General features: G+C 43.6%; 1 protein-coding gene across 30 annotated transcripts in view; it reads left to right on the plus strand.

Moving 5' to 3' along the window:
- ESRP2 (epithelial splicing regulatory protein 2) overlaps positions 1-20665 on the plus strand; it is a 97574-nt gene that overhangs the window by 63302 nt on the left and 13607 nt on the right. For 28 of the 30 annotated variants that reach the window (XM_071814375.1, XM_071814369.1, XM_071814374.1 and 25 more), the window contains 10 exons: positions 10102-10215; positions 12174-12288; positions 13024-13122; positions 13243-13297; positions 14074-14184; positions 14978-15110; positions 15307-15349; positions 15842-16143; positions 18100-18321; positions 19300-19498. In XM_071814375.1, coding sequence (XP_071670476.1) covers positions 10102-10215; positions 12174-12288; positions 13024-13122; positions 13243-13297; positions 14074-14184; positions 14978-15110; positions 15307-15349; positions 15842-16143; positions 18100-18321; positions 19300-19498 — 1393 coding nt within the window. The remainder of the gene's footprint in view (positions 1-10101; positions 10216-12173; positions 12289-13023; positions 13123-13242; positions 13298-14073; positions 14185-14977; positions 15111-15306; positions 15350-15841; positions 16144-18099; positions 18322-19299; positions 19499-20665) is intronic. The other 2 variants (XM_071814391.1, XM_071814393.1) reach the window with 1 other exon arrangement.

The raw sequence follows: 20665 nt of genomic DNA on the forward strand, positions 1-20665 counted from the left end.
CAGCCACAAGAACGTGGTGTGGCAGTTTGGGCTTTGCTTGGTTGATCACTTGAGTGTGTTCTCCAGTGTTATTTCTTACAGAGAATGACACTGTTACAGGATGAAATTTGTTTATTAGAAAACGTGAAGTGCAGGAGGCAGAGACTGCTGCTCTTGTGTGCTTAAAGAAACAAAAGAAAATATAAATCGACTGCTTCTTCTGATAAACCCCAGATGCTGAGAACTGATCACAAGAAGCTGTGTGACCTGCTTCATATTCCAGAGAACTCATATCAAGTCTTTCCAGTCATAATGAACTCACTTTGGAAACAGGAAGCTGCCTGAGAGAGAGGATGTAGTTCTGTAAGAGGAAGCAACACCTAAATAATGTCACCATTTTAGTGTTGCTGCTAATGTTCTTGTTCTCTGTTGGGCAAGACTGAATCCCTTGGAAAGCCCCGTGTAAAATCTGATCTTAGCTGTGAACTGCCAAAATCTTAGAGATAATAATTTCTTACTCTCATTTTTGCTTTTCTCAAGTGTAATCGGTCCCTGATGCATGGGCTTGCTGCCCAGATCTTTGACTTGAAACTTGTGGAGACTAAAGACAAGCTGATTCAGAGACCTACTTCCACTCCTGGTGTTTGTGTGGAAGGATGTTGAACAGGAGAGGGTGAGCTCCCCGTTTCCGAAGCGGGGTAGAGCCAGTTTGTAGAAGTTTGACATTTTGCCGATGTCTTTAAGGGTTTGAGCGAGGATCACTTGATTCTTGTATACGCAAAGATACTTCATGGATCTCAAGGCTGTCGTTCAGGAAACTCCACACCTGTGATATTCTTACAGCCTAAGTTTAAACGGGATGCAGGAGTTTGAAAGAATATTGAAGGAAACGGAATTGTATTAGCCGTCTTCTTTCTGTTTGTCTCTTCTTCTTACTTGTCCTGGTTATTACTACAAAAACAACCTGAAAACAGCCCAATAGTAAAAAGATGGTTTAATTTTGCAGGTATTGGCTGTTCTCCTACAACTGGTTAAGCTTGCACTACAAACAATGAGGTAGTGTTGAGTAAATAGAGCAGTACCATGCCTTGCAGTCAATAGAGCCAGTGCTAAAGATCACATTGCTAATGAAAGTTTGTCCTTGAAACGGAGGTGAGACGAGTGGGGGAGGTAGAGAGCACTGAGGGAGCTTGTGCTTAAATCAAGGCTTTAGGAGATGTTGCAGTAATTAAAACCTGGAGTTTGGAAAGGATATCCAACCTTGTCTTTCGGGCCCTAATGACTTGCGCTGAGTTGAGCTGATAGCAAGAAGCCTGGGAGGGGTGTGAGGCACCATTGTAATCCTGCTTGAAATATAGGTAAAAGGTTGACAGAGTATGGATTTTTGCATTACTATTCAGTGTTCCCTGAAAGATCTATCTTTTGCTTGAAGGCAGACTCAGGAATAGTCTACACTAACAAATGCAAAGGTTCTGCAAGATATGTGCCTTGTTTTGCATGATTTTGTTGGCTTTGATAGCTAGTGGCCTCTTTCATACAGATTAATTTAAAGGTGAAAACTTCCTTTATCTCAGTGTTTCCTTATTTAGCAGTTTCCTGACAGATAATACAGTAGTGAAGTCGGTCCAGAATCTGTGGTTCTTATGTTGCTGGACTGGGGTGCTTTATCTTACACAAGGCTGACTGGGAGTAGCGTATTTGTGGAGTACTCTGCATATTTCAACACTCTCTTATTAAAGCAGATTGTGCTTTTGAAGATAAAAGCGGTGACCTGCTTGCTGTGACATTTAGATGGCCTGAACTCATGGTCTTGCCTTTTATGCTTAGTGCATTACCTGAATTAGATGCTGCAGATACCATGGCTGGAAAGCACGCGAATAATCTGATGTTGCAAACTTCCATCTAAGAAATAATTAATCAAAAATGGTCATAAAATGCTCAAGTGGCCTGGCTTGGACAGATCTTTGTCTGGGCAGAATGTTAGATTTTTACATTCTTTCCCAGCAGGAATTAAAACTTTTAGTTAGCTCTTGTTTACTTTGTAGCAGAAAGAGCCAGGCCCAATTAAAATAAACTGAAGAAAGAAACAATGTGGAAGTTTCCCCCTTAAGCTGCTCTATCGCAGTCCTGAGCCACAATGCTCTATTTTTATGCTCTACAAACTGCCCCTGGACAGACAAAGTGTGGCAACTGTTGCTCCGTTTGTGCAGTTTGTATTCTACCTGTTGTTGAACCGTGCTTAAACAAGCCTATTTCTCTACAGAAAATTAGCTGTAGGCTGGTGTCATCTAAGCATAAAGCTTGAATTCTCAAGGAGTATGCTGAACTTTAAGGTACTTGTCTGTGTTCTGTTGAATGGAACTGGAGGCGTACCTCCCGCGTTCTCCCTGCCCTCTCGCCGTGGCCAGGAGGGTCTGCGTGCCCCGTGCCTTCCTGACCGGAGGCCTCTGTGCCCACCCGCGCAGTGACGGGGAGGACAGGCTGGTGTTCCTTCCTGAAACTTCAGCTTCTCAACAGAGCCAAAGGTAGAAGTGGATATCTTGAAATAACTTTGAAAACAGATTCTGTATTTTTTACTGACTTCTTCTATTGAAGATTTGTGATGTTTGGAATTTTCTGACAGAACCCCAGGCACATGATAACCCTGTTATCTTTCTTAGCTCATGTCATGGGTGGAAAGAATTAGTTTCCTTCTATGAGAAAGGCAACAATACAAGCTTATGGCTATGCAGATACCCAGGGCAGGTGAAACTGGTTTGGAACAGCAGCAGACGTGTGGTACTGGTGTGCTGTTGTTGGACGTCTCTTCGGGAAAGAATATAAAATGATGACAAGGTTAGTAGGTAGTAAGACGCAGCACAATGTACTTGAGAAGACGACGGTCTACGGCGCCTGCAGTGGCACATCCTGCATCTCCTCGAGACCAAGGAGAGCAAACTTGCTCTTACTCTTGCAAATTCCAGCACTGGATGGAAGCTCTGGCTGCTTTTCGGCAACATGTAAATATTTCTCTCTCTCTCAAGTACACTTACGGTGGCTGTTGTGACTGATGACTCATTCAGTTATTTAATACAGTTCATAGTACCTCAAGAGGCATAAGGTTATAGGTAACTGGATTGGTCATATTGAGCCCAGTTATATTGTCTGTGGCATGCTGGATGCGAAACCATGCTTTTGTCCAGGCTAGTCTTCACTCACTAGATAATCTTGGCCATTAGTGTTCAGTAGAGCAAAAAATTGCTTTCCTCTTAGGAGAAATCAAGCTGGCAATACTGGGTTTGAACATTTCTAGTGAGCGGACCTTGGCTGCCTCCGTCTTCTGCAAGTTTCCCCTGCAAAGAAATAAAACCAAGGGGCAGTTTCTTTTCATGTTGGTGTTTGAATTGTATCGAAATACAGGAGCTTTTCCTGTATTGCTAGAAAGGGAAAAAAAACTGCAGTTTGTGGCTGCACTGTGGCTTACACTTTTTATTTCCTGTACAGCAGTTTCAGTGCGAGGTCCCCGTGTATCCATTATCAGCCATGTGGAATAGCAGTTAACAGATGAACAAAGGCAAGGGCTTGCTGTAGGATTCCCTGTTTAAAAAGTTACCTAGCACAATAATGGGTTATCATACTTGTAAATACTGCTGAAATGCAGTCTGTGCACCTCCCAGTAGTACTGACATGCTTTAAATTCCTCCATTGCATGGATAAGGTTGACATTATCACAGGGGTCTGAAGAGTGAAGGAGCAGAAAACTGCCCATGGAGAGTATTGTAAATAAACGTGAAACCCTCATGGATGTAGGATCTGAGGCACAAAGTCCAAGTGAAAATATTTCCCAAAGTTGACATGTTGTGGTATGGGGTGTGTGTGTGTGTGTGTGTGTGTGTGTGTGTGTGTGTGTGTGTTCCAGCTTTGTATAACAAACCCATGGCTTCTTACTCTCAAGATTTCTCATACTGTGTTAAAGCTTTTTAGTCCTAAGGGAGATTTCAGGGCTGCTGGATGGTTGGTTTTCAGTGGTGCTCCAATCTTGCTTATGTTCTGGTGACAGAACAGTTCTGTTAATCAAATCTGACTGCATCTCACCTCTTCGTTTCCTCCCCCAGACAACACGTTCTTCCCCAAGCGCTCGAGCCATCCCCACACGTATGCACTCTGGTGGTGTTATAATGGTCTTTAGTGTCGCTGTGGAGAGGAAAAGGAGAGGGTCTACACGGGTCAGAGAATGACAGGAGCTGAGATTTGAAGGGAGCTGTGGTCCAGCCCCTGGAAGCTTGGTCCAAGAGTGAACGGATATCTCTGGATTGAGAAAGAAGTGCTTTATGTGGTTGCTACTTAAGTTGTTTCTACAGCATAAAACACTGCTATGTATGTGTATAGGTCTTATAGTATTTGGTTTGGGAAGTTCTGTTTGATAGTAGATCTGACAGACTGAGCTGTAGTTCTCAAACTTCATTATACTAATAAAATGTAACAAACTTCAGTACTTAATGTTGTGAAATACAGTGAATTTTAAAAATAATTTATGAACTTAGAAAGTCTGAATTGTTAGATGTGCAAACACGAAAATTCAGCTGATGTGATGAGATTATTTAAAATATAATTTGTCCCTATACATAATTCTATACATAAACATATGCATGTGTACACAAAGATACCCGTATCTGTATGTTAGAGTTGTCTGCCTGTAATGGTTTCTATGCTGCCTTCTGCCTTTGTTCAGTACTAATCCGTTAGTGGAGAAGTCTCTTCTGTAGGTGAAATAACTCCTGGAGGAGATGCAGAAGAGGCCTGTGGCTCCTGCCCTGCGCGGAGACGCGTGCTGCTCTGGGGGAGGCTGTTCCGGGGGGGGTTTGCGTGGTTTTGGTTTTTAATGAAGATGGGGGAAAAAAACCCAAGCTACATGTAGCTCATTGTGCAGGTTTGAGTGAAAGAGATGGGAACAGTTCACATTTGTGTGCCTCACAGGGAATTTTTTCATCTCAAACCGCTTATTTTACAGATCTGTGGGGTGTAATTTCACTTTCTCTAGGACAGTTACATGTTAGTAATATGAGTTCTTTGAGCTCAAGAGAATATACTGAATATATGAGCCTAGATCAGCCAAAATGACATTTATTCGAAGTTATTCCTGAAACTCTTCCTTTTAATAATGACCAAAAGAGGTCACTCCTGAATAAGTTGTGGGTTTTGTTTGCTTGTTCTTGCAAAAGGCTGATCTAGAACGTGAAGCCTATTCAAATTCTTTTGACAAGCTTTAGCCCAAATCAGGTATCATCTGTCCATCTAACATCTCAAGTTTTTGCTGGAGTTGGTGTGATTTGTCCTCCCACTGAAGTCTGAAGATGGCATGGAAGTCAAAACGAACCATTTTTGATGGGGTCATTTGGCAGAAACTGGATCATGTATTCATGTGTAATCACTAAACTGTTCTCTCTGGGTAATTTAGTAAGATGCCTGTCAATACCACTGATATGAAACCAGGTTTCCATGCCACGGGGACCATAATTTGTGCAAAGATCTAATAACTCAGCTGTCTACTTGGGAATAGATGTGTGTCCAGCTTAAGTGTGGACCGCAAGCTAAGCTGCTTTCTGGATTTTTATGTTCTGCTTTAGCACAATGTTCCAGGCCTTGTTGAGTTGTGAGAATGCCTTTAATTCTGAAGCTTTGTGAATAACTGTGTGCCTGGTCTGGTGCCGTTAGCTGTGATGGGTCAGTAGGGCTAAAAGGGGCACAGCAGAGAAACTTTGCGTTGCTGAAGGAAAGGATTCTGTTCTGAAGCGGCACTAGGAGGTGCTGGAGATCTGAGGAGTAAGAAACAGCCACGTTTCTGTTATTTCTCAGGGGTCAGTTAAAGAGAGAATCCCCGGAGTGTCGTGGTGTTTCAGCAGTGGTTCGGCTGGCAGCCTGGCTGCGTTCTGCAACCGAATCATCTCAGTGTTTCATTACCGCACTAGGCACAGAGGCAGTGCAGATGCAGTGGCCTTTCTCAAGGATGAGAGCTATTTTTAGTTGGGGAAATGGGAATATCCAAATAGCCAGAGGTTTATTTTAGTGCTTTGTGCATCATAACTATAGAAAGAGCTTAATGAGGAATTCTTGTTTCTCAAAGATCCCCAGCTTTGTTCACTTATAGTGAAGGCAACACGAAGGGGGCTGTGTCATTTCGGCCTCTTGGGATTAATTTGCAGCAGACACAGCAGCTCGTGCTGGCTTCCATCCAGCTCCGCTGCTGGCGGAACACTCGCTGCTCTCTCTGTACTCCCAGCTACGCGACCAAAATCCAGTTCAGCCAGTTTTCCAAACTGGGGCTCAGACTCTGTCCTTCCCTCTCACCTCCCCTTCTGTAAGACATGTTGTAGGGTTCATGGAAGTAAATGTATGGAGCAGCTTGTTTCATTCTTCCTTTTCTCTCCGTTCATCTTTTAATCCCAATATTGAATTATTGAACATGTTCCTTTAAATATGAAATGATTCATCAGAGCTCTGCTAGAGAGACTGACCTGGTGGAATAAGCAATAAAGGGTGCAGGGTGATGCCAACACACTGTGGTTCTTGCAGTCGAAATGAGGGCTGGTGGCAAGATGCAAAGGGGTGATTAAGGCTCTGTGTAGCTCTGTTGCCGTGGAGCAGATGAACGGGAGACGCGGGTGTGATCTTGGTGCAGGAAGTCTGAAGGTGGGGCAGCCTGGGGGCGCTGGGGGCGTCCTGCAGGACGCGGGGGTGAAGAGCTGGGAAGGCTCTCATTAGCGGAGTGAAGGAGATGTGGGTGGAATTCACCAAATGACAGAGTTGTGGACAGGTTGTTCAACAAGTGAGACAGAAAAATGTAATGTAAATCTTGCGCTGGTCTGAACTTGTCCTTAGCTTGCTACGTTTGGGTGTGTGCCAGTTCAAGGTTGGTTTTTGAGATCCTGCAAAAAAAGGAGGCTGAAGATGGGTTCTCTGCAGGAACCCCAAATTGCTTAACTAATATTTCAGTGTGGCTTTCTACACACATCTGCGCTGGTTGCTTTAACTTATTTTGATACATGTGATAGGCTGTACCTATTGCCTGAAAGACTTAAGGGTCCTGTGTAATCTGTAGTAACAAGAGCTGGTCCACTATGCTTTTCATACGTAACCTTTCCAGAGTTCGGCGGTATCTGGTGTAGATGGAAGAAGCCCGTGGAGGCTGATCTCAGATATCTGTCCTTCCTCTGTGGCAGTGCTGCACTTGCTGATTGCCCCATGCTCTTCTCCTAGGTGAGTCTTCCGACTCATGCTTGCTTACCCATTGCTCTCCTCAGTTAACCCATCCAGCAGCTCAGCTGCTTTGGATCGGAAGGATTGCTTCTGTGTGCTGGCTATTCTTCCCACACTCCTTTTGCCCTCTTCTGGAGCGGTACACCCCAAAGTTTGAAAAAGGCTGGTTTGAAAATAGAAGTTTCTAAATCAGCACTCCGCAAGGCCTGCCAGCGCCGTGGCGTTTTATCGGAGGCACTTGGAGCTGCTAGCCTCCGATAGGGAAAGCAGAAAATTGCTTTGATGTGTTGCTTGTCCCATTGGAGAGGAGTTTGCAGTGTTGAATGTCATCACTGACATTTCGTAAACTTTAGTACCCTTGGAGTATTGGGCTTATTGATGTCCTCATGCAATAATTCACTCTTCTTGATGACTTCTCACAGGGCCTTCTGAAAACAGCTGTGCTGTGTATTTGTCTCTTCAGCTGTACCTTGTGTGGGAAACAGCACTGAAAAAAGGTGAACGTTTCACTGCAACAGCCTTGGTTTTTACCAACTTAACTTACACCATTTGGCCTGAGCGTTTCCTTCCTTGTCCAGACACTTTTCTCCTTGTGTTTTCTAGCTTGGTGAAGGCTTTTTGAACTACAGTTCTTATGTTTTATTTGTAAAGCAGGAGGCTGCATACGTTTGCTACTTCCCTCAGATTGTGTGTGTTGGATTTCTTCTTGTATCTGACCAAAATAGCTCCCTAATTGCACTCTTTATATGGGCTCTTGTGCGTCTTCAGAAGAACAGGGTGCAAAGTTGAAGGTTTGGGGAGTGTTTTATTACTGTTCATCACTAAGACTGCTTCCTTTTGGCAATAATCCATGTATACCTTCTGGAGGCTAATTCCTATCACCATTTCCAATCCCTTTTCACAAATATTTGCTCTGTGCTGTGCCCAAAAGCTAAACCAGAAAGTAATAAGTGCTGCGTTTAGTAAGAAAGCAATTCTCCTCACATCTGCCCTTGTGGTGAGAGTGTTTGTTTCTGGCCTGTGACCGTGGCAGTCCCCAGAACTGCACTTCTCAAGTGGTTCCTTTTGAGTCCTCTGCAATTTTGGTCTTTTTTTGGTGTTTACACATCAGCTGAAGTATTTTGAGCACACTCAGATCTCAGTGTTCTGACTCTATTCGTCCTTAAACAATGACTTGCTTTATAGCCTCAGGTTCGTCAAGACTTGGACTTGTGGCAGGAACACAACCTGAAGTAGCAGTCAGGAGAACACTGGATTGCTGAGTCTGCAGGAATTTGGGTTGTTTGATTCATTTATGTATGTATTTATTTTCATGGGACTGTTTGTTGTTGGTTTTGTGTATTTTGGTAGTGTGCAAAGAATTGCATTGTTTCTGGGGGGGATATTTCACCCTTCGTAAAGCTTCAAATATCTTCCGTTTGATATTAAGTAACTTCATTTTATAGATGTGTTGGTATCTGCATATGTATGTACATGAACAGTTTGCACGCGGTGCTGCTGTAGGTGCCTGCGCTAGCGCCGCGCTCCCGAGCCGCGCGTGGCTGTGCAGCGCGGGCCGGCTGTCCGGGCCTGAACGGGAGTTGGGCGGCTCTTCTGAAATAAAGCCTGGGTAACGATGTGTTTGTTCCTGCTAAACCATGCTTAAGGCAAGATTTCTCCCGTGTGGGGCCTTGCCTTTGGGACACAGACACTGCAGCGTGTTCCCACAGTCAATACTGTTCACCTGTGGCATCAGTCGTTAGGACTCATCTTCTCTGAGCAGAGGCTGTAACTACGTAAAGTGTCACGCGTGCTGATGGTGAACACCCCAGCCCTCCGTTCCCCCATACACAGGTTAAAAGACAGCGTAGAGATACTGTCTGAGTTTCAAGTCAACTTGTAATTTGCTTTTGGGGGTGGTGGTTTTGGAGTCCTAAGCTGTTGCTGGGAGCAGTGGGTGGCTCTGCACCCTGACGTTAATGATTGCTTTGTTTGTGATGCGCTGCTTTCCTGGGAGGGAGCAGCAAGGGGGAAGCTTAGAATAATTACAGTTGTCCCCTTGAAAGTTAGCTAACAAGCTGCTATTTACTGATCTGATACATGTTGGTAATATAATGCATGAGCTGACTATTATGAGCAAGGAATTCAACACTGGTATGGAGTAATAAAAGGCTAGAAACTGTTGTGTGCGGGTGGAAAAGAACATTGAACGAGACAGGTGGAGCCCTTTCCTCCTGAGAATTAACCTGTGGGGTTATCCGTCCCACAGCAGGGAATCATTTTCTTCTATCTAGTGTTTGTGACACTGCACCTCTACCAAGAACTTTTAGTGACTTGGATCCAACTTGCTTATAATTTCACTTCTGAAGGTATTAGACCACAATTTATTGGGTTTTTGAGCTTATAACTTTTGAAATATTAGTAAATTCTGTTGGGTAACCTTTTTCTTTTTGAAGTTCAAATTAAAAAAGAAAATATTATTAAGGACATAACTGAAGTCAAAGGTGCCACAGATGAGTAAAGGCTATTGCAAAATCAGTGTTGTGATTGATCTTGGAAGGTTTTTTCTTGCTCAGATATTTCATAGCTTTTATTATAATTATCTCAGACTTTGGACATTACCATTATAATACCTTTCATATGAACTCATCATTCTGCCACATTGTCCTGCTTGTTCTTTTTACCATGCTGCTGGTGTTGTTATTTTCTGTTCTGCAAATGCATATAGCTTCTTTGCCTGCCATTATCAGGATCCCATGTCTGTTCCCAGTCACATTTTTTCAAAAACTATTACAAAATGCTGAATTATTTAACCCTTTTTAGAAGTGTTTTAATAATGGTAACTGCTTGTATTATGGAATTATCTGTATCAGCCAGTACAATGAAATGTATCACTTTATTTTCCAGTTTAGTCAGCTTGTATCCAGTGATTTGGAAGTTCTTGGAAGGAGCTCTTACACACTCTGCAGCGATGGGCAGTTACTCATTCGACAAGTCCTCCACCCAGAAGCATCCAAGAAGGTACGAGATCAGAACTGGTGCAGAAGGGCAGCACTGCGCTTTAAGACATCAAAGGAAATAGCTTATCTGGGTCGAAATGAGCAACACAATTCAGCCTTGGGAATCCTGAAGATCACCCCTGCCCTGTCTCAGCCCTGTGTGGCAGAGAAGCCGTTCTTGGCATTGCTCTTGGAAGTCAGCTACAGTATGTGAGGACTCCCGGATGAGTGTAATGAAGAGGAAACTTAGGAAAGACAGGATAGAGACAGGAACGATACAAGTACTTTGAATTCTGTGTCTTAAGAAATGGAAGTGAATGTACAGGCCTAACCTCAGCAGAGGTGGTGGAGAGCTATTGCTTTGTTTAGGCTTGAGTTAAACCACAGGTTCTGTGCAAAGCCTTGGGTTTCTACCAAGATCTGAAACTGGTAGGAGCCCTGTGTCACTGTCCTGTAAATGTGGGGCAAGGACTTGCCCTGGAGACCGGCAGCGGTTCCCCACCTGCACTTACTCGCTTGCTGCTCGCACACAGCGCAGCTGTTCCCACTGCGCTGCTGCAGGGCTGGGGCAGGGGTGGTGCCCTTGGTCTGCTCTGGTGCCCTTGGTCTGCTGTGGCGCCCAGGGCAGGGGTGGTGCCCTTGGTCTGCTGTGGTGCCCTTGGTCTGCTGTGGTGCCCAGGGCAGGGGTGGTGCCCTTGGTCTGCTGTGGTGCCCTTGGTCTGCTGTGGTGCCCTTGGTCTGCTGTGGTGCCCAGGGCAGGCTGTGGTGCCCTTGGTCTGCTGTGGTGCCCTTGGTCTGCTGTGGTGCCCGGGGCAGGCTGTGGTGCCCTTGATCTGCTGGTGTGCGCAGGAGCCTCGGGAGTGGGAGCTGCTGACCGATCAGCGGGGTTTCTGTCTCTATATAAGGGTATTGGCTCATGCTGAGTTTCTGCAAATATTCGTTTGGCATTTGTGTTATTTAAAACATAACAGTGTGACTTTTTATGAAAAGCGCATGTTTATGTAGGGATGAAGCAATTAAGGAAACAGGAATGATATTTAACTTTCAAACATTAGAGTACTTTTTTTTCTTCATGCCATCCTGCGATATGGATGTGGGTAAATCTTTCTGCTTCACCCTTGAACAAATGGACTAAAGCAACCACACTGATGTTGTGGAAGAACTAGTTGTCCATAACGAGATCAAGGAATGGAGTTGATCGAGTGCTGGGTCTCCTAATACTGCATTTCTTGACGATTTTTCTTTTTTTATATTCTCCTTCAATAGTTGTTCATTTCTGAAAGTTTGTTTCTTCCTGCACATTGAATGTTAAGAAGCCTCAGCCCTGGCTCTTGCTCCTCCTGCCAGTCTAAGCAGCATTGCCTCGTGACCCTTCAGAATTTTGATTTACAAATGTGGGTGCTGTTCGCTTAGACCAAAGTGAAACTTTCATATAGCAAAACAGTTGGAGAGTGTGAGAAAGTAGTGAGTTAGACCAGAATTATTGTATCCCTTGTGAAATAAGCTGACATCTGAGTGAAGGGCTGCTGGAAAGTTTGTTTAATAATGTTATATAATTGAAATTCTTATTCAACACACAATAGTAATGAATAAATGTGTTAAGTTGTTGAAAGCTATTTTGTACACTGTAACAGTAATAATTTAAACTTTGTTATAAAGTTTTGGTACAATATTGCTTTTCAGTGTAGCCAGAAAAGAGAAAAAAAAGTCTCCTGAATGGGAGTATTTCTAGTACAGCAAAACCTAGGTTTGTATTTTGTTTAATACCCCGCCTGCTGCACAGGTTTGCCCTCAGAAGCCATTTGCCTTTGCTCATCTGCAGATCTGATTCTGCAGGGCTGTGGAATTGGAAGTAAAGCGGTCTATCATAGACAAGCTGATGACACACAACTGTGTGATGGCCGAGACTGCCTCGTTCGGTCCAAAGATGTTAATTAAAGGGATGGTGCGTACAACAGAGACTTTTTGCCTTCCTTGCAGAACCTTCTGCTGTCAGACTGCTTCTACTCCTTTTATGATCTGCGCAAAGAGTTTCACACCTGCTACCCTAATTCAGCCGCCGTGAAAGACCAGACGATCAGGAGCATGGCAGAATGTATCCTTTCGCTGCAGCTTTTACACCAGGATCAGTTGTGCTGCTTTGGGTTCTGTCTCTGTGATCGTTACAGGTTTCATTGTTCCGAACTGAGATGTGGGCTTTAACTCCCAGGTAAAATGGAAGGAATGTTTGCTTAATTGTGTTTGGGGTGAGCAGCTCTGCTTGTATTTTTCTTTCAACTCGAGTCCAACAGTGGGTTCTAAACTGTATTTGTAAGTCCACTAATGAAGAACATCCCTTGCACTGACTCTTGATCTTGCAGGAAAGGCTTGGCTGTCACTAGGCCACCTCAGCACCAGCTGGCCCACAAACCTCTGCTGTTTGCAAATAGCGATAGTTCTCTTGTATGATCCCGACTGAACCGAGTTTAAAAGAAAGATAAATGTGAAACCAAATGAAAACACTCTACACTTTGTATGTTTTAGGAGGGTTTTTGTGGCCCGGTTAAATGTGGTTAAAGTTCTCTCATAGTGGAAGTGATACAAATGTGTTCTACTTTTTTTAAAAAACTGTTAACACTGAAATGATGTAAACTATCGATAGTTTTCAGACTTTTGGCTACTAAAGTGAATATTAACCAGTTTATGAGCAGAGTGACAACTGCCTGATGGTCAAGTGTCCCTGCTAAGAGCAGTAAATGTTATTGCCAGTTCTGTGTTACTATCAGGAAAGCCTTATGACTCGTTTACAAATGATCGTGCAGTCTGTTATTTTCTGTAACCACCTGGTTAGATCTAGGCTTAGGGACGGATGAAACAGAAGAGGACTTTGGCGTGTGGCAAGTGAAAACCATGGTGGCTATCATTTTCAGCATGCTCTCTGAAAGCTGTAGTAAGTGTCCCATTTATACAAAACGCTGAAATCTTTCTTTCCGTAAGGACTGGCAGTGGCACTGTCATTCTGAAGTAATCTCTGACCCTGGTCACATTTAAACTTCCTGTTTCGTTGCAGATCATGTATTTACTGAGCCTGAAACTGTGAAATACAAGTATGAAACAGGTCCTTGGTAAGTGCTCTTGTCACGGTTGTTTACAGCCCAAGATGGGTCTTGTCTGCAGCAGGGAAAGCTTGTGAATGGTTCCGCATGGTCACAGCGGAAGCAGCTTGGTTCCTGAGAACATAACGGTGTGTTCAGTAGCCTGATGTGGACAGGCTGTAGCTGGTATTGTTGAATGCTGGAGTTTAGTCTGTCTCTTTAAAGTCACTGCATGTTAAATGCTCTTTGTTCTCTAGCTGCTGTTTTGCACGGCAGCGCGGCTGACTTATCTTACCCAGCAGTGAAGAAATATTTGTGAACTTTCCCTAAGTCAACAGGGTAATGGCTTGTGCACCCTACGAGCTGCTTCTCAAGAGAGGTTCAGAGTGCTGTGTTGCATATTGGGCTTAGGGAGAGAAGGAACAGCGTGGTTCTTTGTTTTCAATAGGTTGCAGTAACTGCAGAGTGAAACACCTTCAGCACGAGGCCTAGGTAGTAGTCACATTGAGGACTCCCTTGTACCTGTCAGTGTTGGATTGTTAAATCTTTCAAAGAAAATGAATCCAGTTCCTTATTACTTCAATTTGTGGTGACAACATGGTGCATCCTAGGTGTTGTCTATATAAAAGAACTATCCCAGCTATCTTTTTTTGAATTGAAATGAGTAATGGAACTAGAAGAGTTTTAACAGCAAATACACTCCTCATTTACAGGCTAAATGGGTTTTAAACTGAAATTGGATAAGATCATGGGAAACCTAGGTTAACGCTGACTTTGGCTTCTTATTTTTTTTCCCTTGTGTGCAGCAGTAAATCTGAAGCGGTGGACAGTGAGACGGTAATACGCGCCAGAGGTTTGCCGTGGCAGTCTTCAGACCAGGATATTGCTCGATTTTTCAAAGGGCTCAACATTGCCAAGTAAGATAATAAGAATTGGTCTTGCTTTATCGCTTTGTCTTTAATAGCATATTCTTTTAATATTTGAACACACATCCCTCGTGACCCCCACTGGAGTCCCCGCTTGTCTTTCCTCACCCTCCCCCCTTCCACCCCACAGTCACGATAACTGAGCAGGTTTACCAGCCTTAGGTGTGCACGACACAATTCTGAAGTTTGTGAAGAAGGGACTTATCAATTGGAAACCAACATATATTCATTTATTGGTAGTACCTAAAGGGAGAAACTCCTACTGCATTAATCAAAGCAGAGTCCAAGATATAATAGAAGCTTTAATGTTGTGCCAGCTTGTCAGGATTCTGCTCTACCTCCTGAACAGGCCAGATTCAAACCCTCCACGTGCTGTTTGGAAAAAACCCACGTGACTGATTAGTGTACACCTCTGTGTATGTACGTGCGTATATACATGTCGATTGAGTTTCATTTAGCATACCTGTCACTAAATATGTATTCCAGATTCTCAACACTGAGAAAGTATATATTTTTTTTTAATTCGGAGTTATGACGAAATTCACATCAGCGTCTCTGAGGTGGAAGCTGAGAAAGTGGTGAACAGCCTGAAATCCAGGATCTCACTGAAATGAGTATAATTTTGCTACACTAAAAATGAAATGAAGTTGTGCATAATAACCATTTCTTTCTCAGTCTGTAAACTCCATGTTGAAGTGTGATTTCTCTGCTATTCTTACACAATTGTTTGTCAAGTGCGTGGAAGTTTCAAGCTGAGCTGACTTCTGCTGGTGTTACCTTGCAGAGGTGGTGTGGCTCTTTGTCTGAACGCTCAAGGAAGAAGGAACGGGGAGGCTTTAGTGCGGTTTGTCAACTCCGAACAGAGAGATCTCGCGCTGGAGAGACACAAGCATCACATGGGCAGCAGATACATTGAGGTAAGAAGTAGTGACTCGAAGCGAAGCCTTGGAGAGCAACCTGCGTATTTTAGACTACAGTTTTAAATGAGCACAAAATGCACTTCTGTTTTGCTCAAAGTACCAAAATGTAATTCTCTGCCGTGTGGAAGAGCGTGTGCATTTTAGAGTTGAACGTTCCAATTTTCATGTGTGGTTTTTTCTTTTTCTCTTTAAGGTTTACAAAGCAACTGGGGAAGAATTCTTAAAAATCGCAGGAGGTAAGTGACTGTGGAGTCAGTGTCATACTGGAGTTCATGGGAGTGCTGTTCTAGTTCTGACTATTGGTTTTTTCTTGGCTGAGGACACAAACGGATAACGAAGCAGTTTTGCATGTTTTGCCTTCCAAGAACACTTGACCCTGTCAAGTTCTAGTTTCACGTGGTTGGACTTGAGCTGTGAGCGTTTGGGCTGCGCTGTTCACAGCCCGGTCTGGCTGTCTGGGAGGAAGATGAGCCTTTGCAGTGGAAGCACCTGTGCGCCCTGTTCACACCAGTCTCATCCTTGTTCCAATTGCATTAAAATGTGAAATACTTTCAGGGTAAGGGAGTTTTGCTTCAAAATAGATTACTGGGAGTTAGAAGTATCTCGGTTTTTCTGTGAGTTTGTTGCTAGCTACTTATCTTCCTATATTGCTCACAATGCTTTGCTGTTCCTGCACCCTATAGAATGAAGTGACCTGCATGACCATACGCTGTTATTTCTTCTACCAGGCACCTCCAATGAAGTGGCCCAGTTCTTGTCTAAGGAGAATCAAGTTATCATCCGGATGAGAGGCCTTCCCTTCACTGCCACTCACGAGGACGTCCTGGGCTTCCTGGGGCCGGAGTGCCCGGTCACGGGAGGGAAGGAGGGACTCCTCTTCGTCAAGTACCCAGATGGCAGGCCCACGGGAGATGCATTTGTGTTATTTTCCTGTGAAGAATATGCCCAGAATGCACTTAAGAAGCACAAAGAAATCCTTGGAAAACGTTACATTGAACTCTTCAGGAGCACGGCAGCGGAAGTCCAGCAGGTTGTAACTATTGGCCGTGAGACTCAAAACCTAACAGTTAAAACGTTTCTTCTAACACTTGCACGCAAGTCTGCTGTAGACAGCCATGCCAGTCCATGGTATTGAAGATGTCAGGTTCCAGACAGGGCCATGTGTGCTTCCTGAGTAGCGTGGAAGATTGCGCAGCATTGGGTTTTGGTTTTTACTGCCAGTGGTTTTTGGTTCCTTAACATCCCTCAGATTGTAAAGTAAAAATCATTGGATAATTTTCTTCTACTTAAAGGCTGACTGAAATCACAGAAATAATTGAAAAATGTTCTAGATGGATAGTATTGTAGCAATACTTGGAAATCTGCAGTCTTGTCTTTAACTTCTGATGCTCTTGCACAGAACTTCCAGTATTAAATGCAAATCTGCGTGCATTAAAACAGCTTTCCCTACAACTGCTTTGTTGGAAACGAATAATTGCCAGGATGTATCTAATCTGTGCTGAAATGAAGTGAAATATTTGTTTTCCTGAGATGATAAATTCCTTTTTTTCCCCATCCTTTACCGGTTCCTATTTTCACCTTCTTAAACCACTTTATTTGGGCACCAGAACCGCAAGCCTGTGAAAAAAACATTGCATACTGCATTTTCTGCCTGACACAAAGTATTTCTAGAATGATAATGTCAAAGGGAGCCGTTATGAGATTTGATCTGCTCTTTGCATAACCACGGGCTATGAAAACCTAGTACAGTTACTCTTTCAACCTATGTGCTGTGAGAAGTCTATTCCATAGAAGCAGTGGGGCAAGGGAAAGGCCGTCCAGACTTGCAGACCTGCCGTGCACCCTTGGTACTGTGTTACGGAGATTAGAGCAGCCGAGAGTGACACGGGGGTTGTGAAGACTGGTTGAATTGGCATGGTGAGATTTGTTTTCTTCATTCTCAGTTCTGCTCCTCAGAGAATGAAGCCATAACAAGTCCTCTAAGGAACAAAACCACTCTGCCACAGTGACCAAGTCTTTGCTCTCATTTTTGTTAGTGAGACCTGGGTAAAACTTCTACCAACGTGTCATTACTTCCCCTATGACAGCCGTGTAGGGTGACACCCTCACTTTTTTGCTCCTTGAGCAAGAGATGTTGGTTGTTACTTGTTTGAGTAATTGCAAGAGGCAAAGCCAGCTCTCATCGACTTAGCGTTAATATGGAGTAATTGCCATATTCTGTCCACAGCTGAGGGAGAGATTTCCGAACTGAAAGGTGCTACAAGTATTATAGAGTCTTGAAAAACGCATCTGTTGAGACAAACTCCCTCAGCCGAATCATTATTGACAAAGCTAGAGCTCGGTAACCTCTCCTTTGATTCCTCTTCCAGAGGAATGTATTTCTTCCGATAATCATTGCTGAATATGCTTTTCAGCAGTAGGCCCTGACAGCAAGTTATGTCGCCTTTGTCATTTGGGAATGAACCAAGAGTTTAAAAACCACTCCCAAACCACACAGCGATGTTCAGCTCAAGGTCTCCTGTACCTGGAGACGATCACTCAAGTTACAAAACAACCACCCTAATTTCACTGGGCAGTTTTTATGAAGGAACTAGAGCTGGGGTTTTTGCTTATTAGTTATTTCAGGTCTCAGTTCTTTTAAAGTGATTGTCTTTAATTTACCCTAACTTAACTAAGAATTGTATATGACAATACTGGTTTATTAGCACAAATGTGGTTTTCAGATGTTCCTTTTTGGGATACTCTAAAAAGAGCTGTAATCTGCTTTTAACATTTTATACTGAGATTAGAAAGGTGTGTCGTTCGAGTTTAGCAAATTCTAAATATGAAACTTCCAAATGCCTGACACTAACAGGAAACTATCTGCAATAACTTGGTTTCATGTTTTTTACTCTGATGTTGGAAGTGGGTTTATTTACATGTGTGGAATTGATTTGTGCTCAAACAGATGATTTGTAAGTCTGTCAATGTGCTTTTTTGCCAACAGGTACTTAATCGCTATATGTCAACACCTCTTATTCCCACTCTCCCAACTCCCATCATTCCTGTCATACCCTCGCCCTACACCATTGCCACGGGCAGCATACGGGACTGCGTCCGGCTCAGAGGCCTTCCTTACACTGCTGGCATCGACGACATCCTGGAATTCATGGGAGACGCCACAGGTGATATCAAGCCCCATGGAGTTCACATGGTCCTTAATCAACAGGTAACAACATTTTGCATGGGAGGATCAACTTCCCAGTTATTGGACGGGGTTAGAAGCCAGGGCAGCGTACCTGTTCTTGGCTCTGCTTTCGGTTTTATACTCTGTTCTGTTTGCCGGTCTTTTCCTTCCTTCCCATTTCTCCTCCCCTTCGACATGCACACATGCTTTGCGTTCTGCAGATGCGTGCGTAAGACTGGGGAGGAGGAAGCTTGTTCTTTCAATGGCAGCCTCATCCTGGAGGCCGGCTTGAACAGCTGCTTGTGTTCCTCAAGTGCTGGAGTTACACAAGGCAGAAATGTCTCGTGTTAGATGGCTGCTCTGGCAGCCCCAGAGTTTGCTCCATGGGACCTGTGCTGTTTGGGTGATATGGGGGGGAGAACTCCTAACTGCCATCTTGATTAGAGACTTCTCAGACTTTAAAAGGAAGTTGATAATTAAAAATGTGTTTTGGGTACATTGTAATGACATAATCATAGGGATAGCTTCACAGCAAAAGAATAAGAGACAGCATTAATGAACCGTATCAAGGAAAATTCCAATTAGGTGAAAAGGGGAAAAAAAAATCACAATGCAGAATTAGTTGAGCACTCAAACAGGTTTGCAGCGATTTTGTGGAGTGTCCACCCCTGGAGGTGCTTGGAGTTGAAGTGGAAAAGGCCATGAGTGGCCTGATGTAACTTGGAAGTTAGCTCTGCTTTGAACAGTGTTTGGATTAAAGGCCTCTGAACATGGTTTCCATGTTAAATTATTCCTCATTTCTTCCTGCAGAAGATGGAAGTTGTGCTGTGTTAACCGGGCACTGGTTACACGAGTCATACCTTTCTGCTCTTAAAAATAATTGTTATTAGTCATTGGTGCCAGATGAGGAAGAACAACACAGACTTTCAGTAGACATTTAATCTCAGTACTTTCTGCATTACTTGTGCTCTGGGTGTTTTAATAACAGATTTACTGATGATTATTTCCCCGCTTCCCCAGGGACGACCATCAGGTGATGCTTTTATCCAAATGAAATCTGCTGATAAAGCCTTTATGGTGGCTCAAAAATGTCACAAAAAAATGATGAAGGACCGTTACGTGGAAGTATTCCAGTGTTCAGGAGAGGAGATGAACTTTGTTTTAATGGGTGGCACTTTAAATCGTAGTGGCTTGTCCCCACCGCCATGTAAGTTACCATGTAAGTCTGCAATTCTTCTGCTCTCTGCTGCTAAAGGCTGATATGTGGTAGGTGCTGAAGCTTTGTGGCCTTTCACCTTTTGACTTGGGTTTTGCCGTGATCAATAATCATCCATCTATATACACGTCAAGATTGGAATTGTTCCCTTTGGGCAATAATGGGACTGATCAGAGGCATTTTTTATTGTGTTTCCGGTGGGGAATAGAGGGCAGCAACGCCTTGCCAGTGAAATTGTTGCACACTTTGCTTTTTATGGGTGCACTGTTCCTCTGAGCTCTGCAGTAGACTTACGTGTAGTGAAACCTCCCTGGAGTTAGAGGGATTTTTAAAAGGGGGAAAACTTTCTGTATTCTAGCTGCCAATGAGTGCTCTTGCTGTCTTGCCTTAGGGTGCTGAGAAGGCACACTTTGGGCTTTTTTTGAGGGAAAACACCCACTGGGATGATATGCTAACAGCCCATAGACTGGTGAAGTTTGATGGATTTTTATATTTTTATTTTACTGAAGATTACAGTGAATCTGATGGTGGAACTATAATGGAACTTTACAGTACCATTCTAATCAGTCTCACTACCAGATCACTTAACAGATAGAAATATGTATGTGCAAAATAGTAAAACCCTGCTAAAAATCGTATTCAAAACAGTTTGACTGCACACCAAGCCAGGCTTTGTTCCTGTACTAATGAGATATTTGTTCATCCAGATGCAGCAGACTAGTGACAGAGCAGGGCTTTCTTTTTTCCATTTGCTATATGCTAAAAATACGTTCTGAAGTTGCAGGAGACTTATACATGAAGACTCCTGGTCAGCAGTTGGACACCCGTGTGTAGCGAATATGATGGTACTTGTGTCCCACAGAGTACAACTTCTGTTAGAAAGAACAGAGGCTGTGTTGGTGTGCACGCCTGCTTGCTCCATGCACATGGCTTTATGCTTTCTTCGAATAAATCTGAACTTCCTTACTCTCCATTTATAAATGAACGAGGCTGCTCAGCTTTAGAAGTTGTGAACTCTTAGCAGTTGCTCCTTTTGAATGCCACAGTTGTCACTCATGGTGATGCAGCAGGGGTCTCCAGGGGAGAGCCAGAGAGCAGTCTTGCACAAGCCTTCATTAATCATGCCCAGATGGCCATTAATCACATTGGGATGAATAATTCCTTTCCCAT

This window comes from Patagioenas fasciata, chromosome 13 (assembly GCF_037038585.1).
Source record: "Patagioenas fasciata isolate bPatFas1 chromosome 13, bPatFas1.hap1, whole genome shotgun sequence".
Lineage (NCBI taxonomy): Eukaryota > Metazoa > Chordata > Aves > Columbiformes > Columbidae > Patagioenas > Patagioenas fasciata.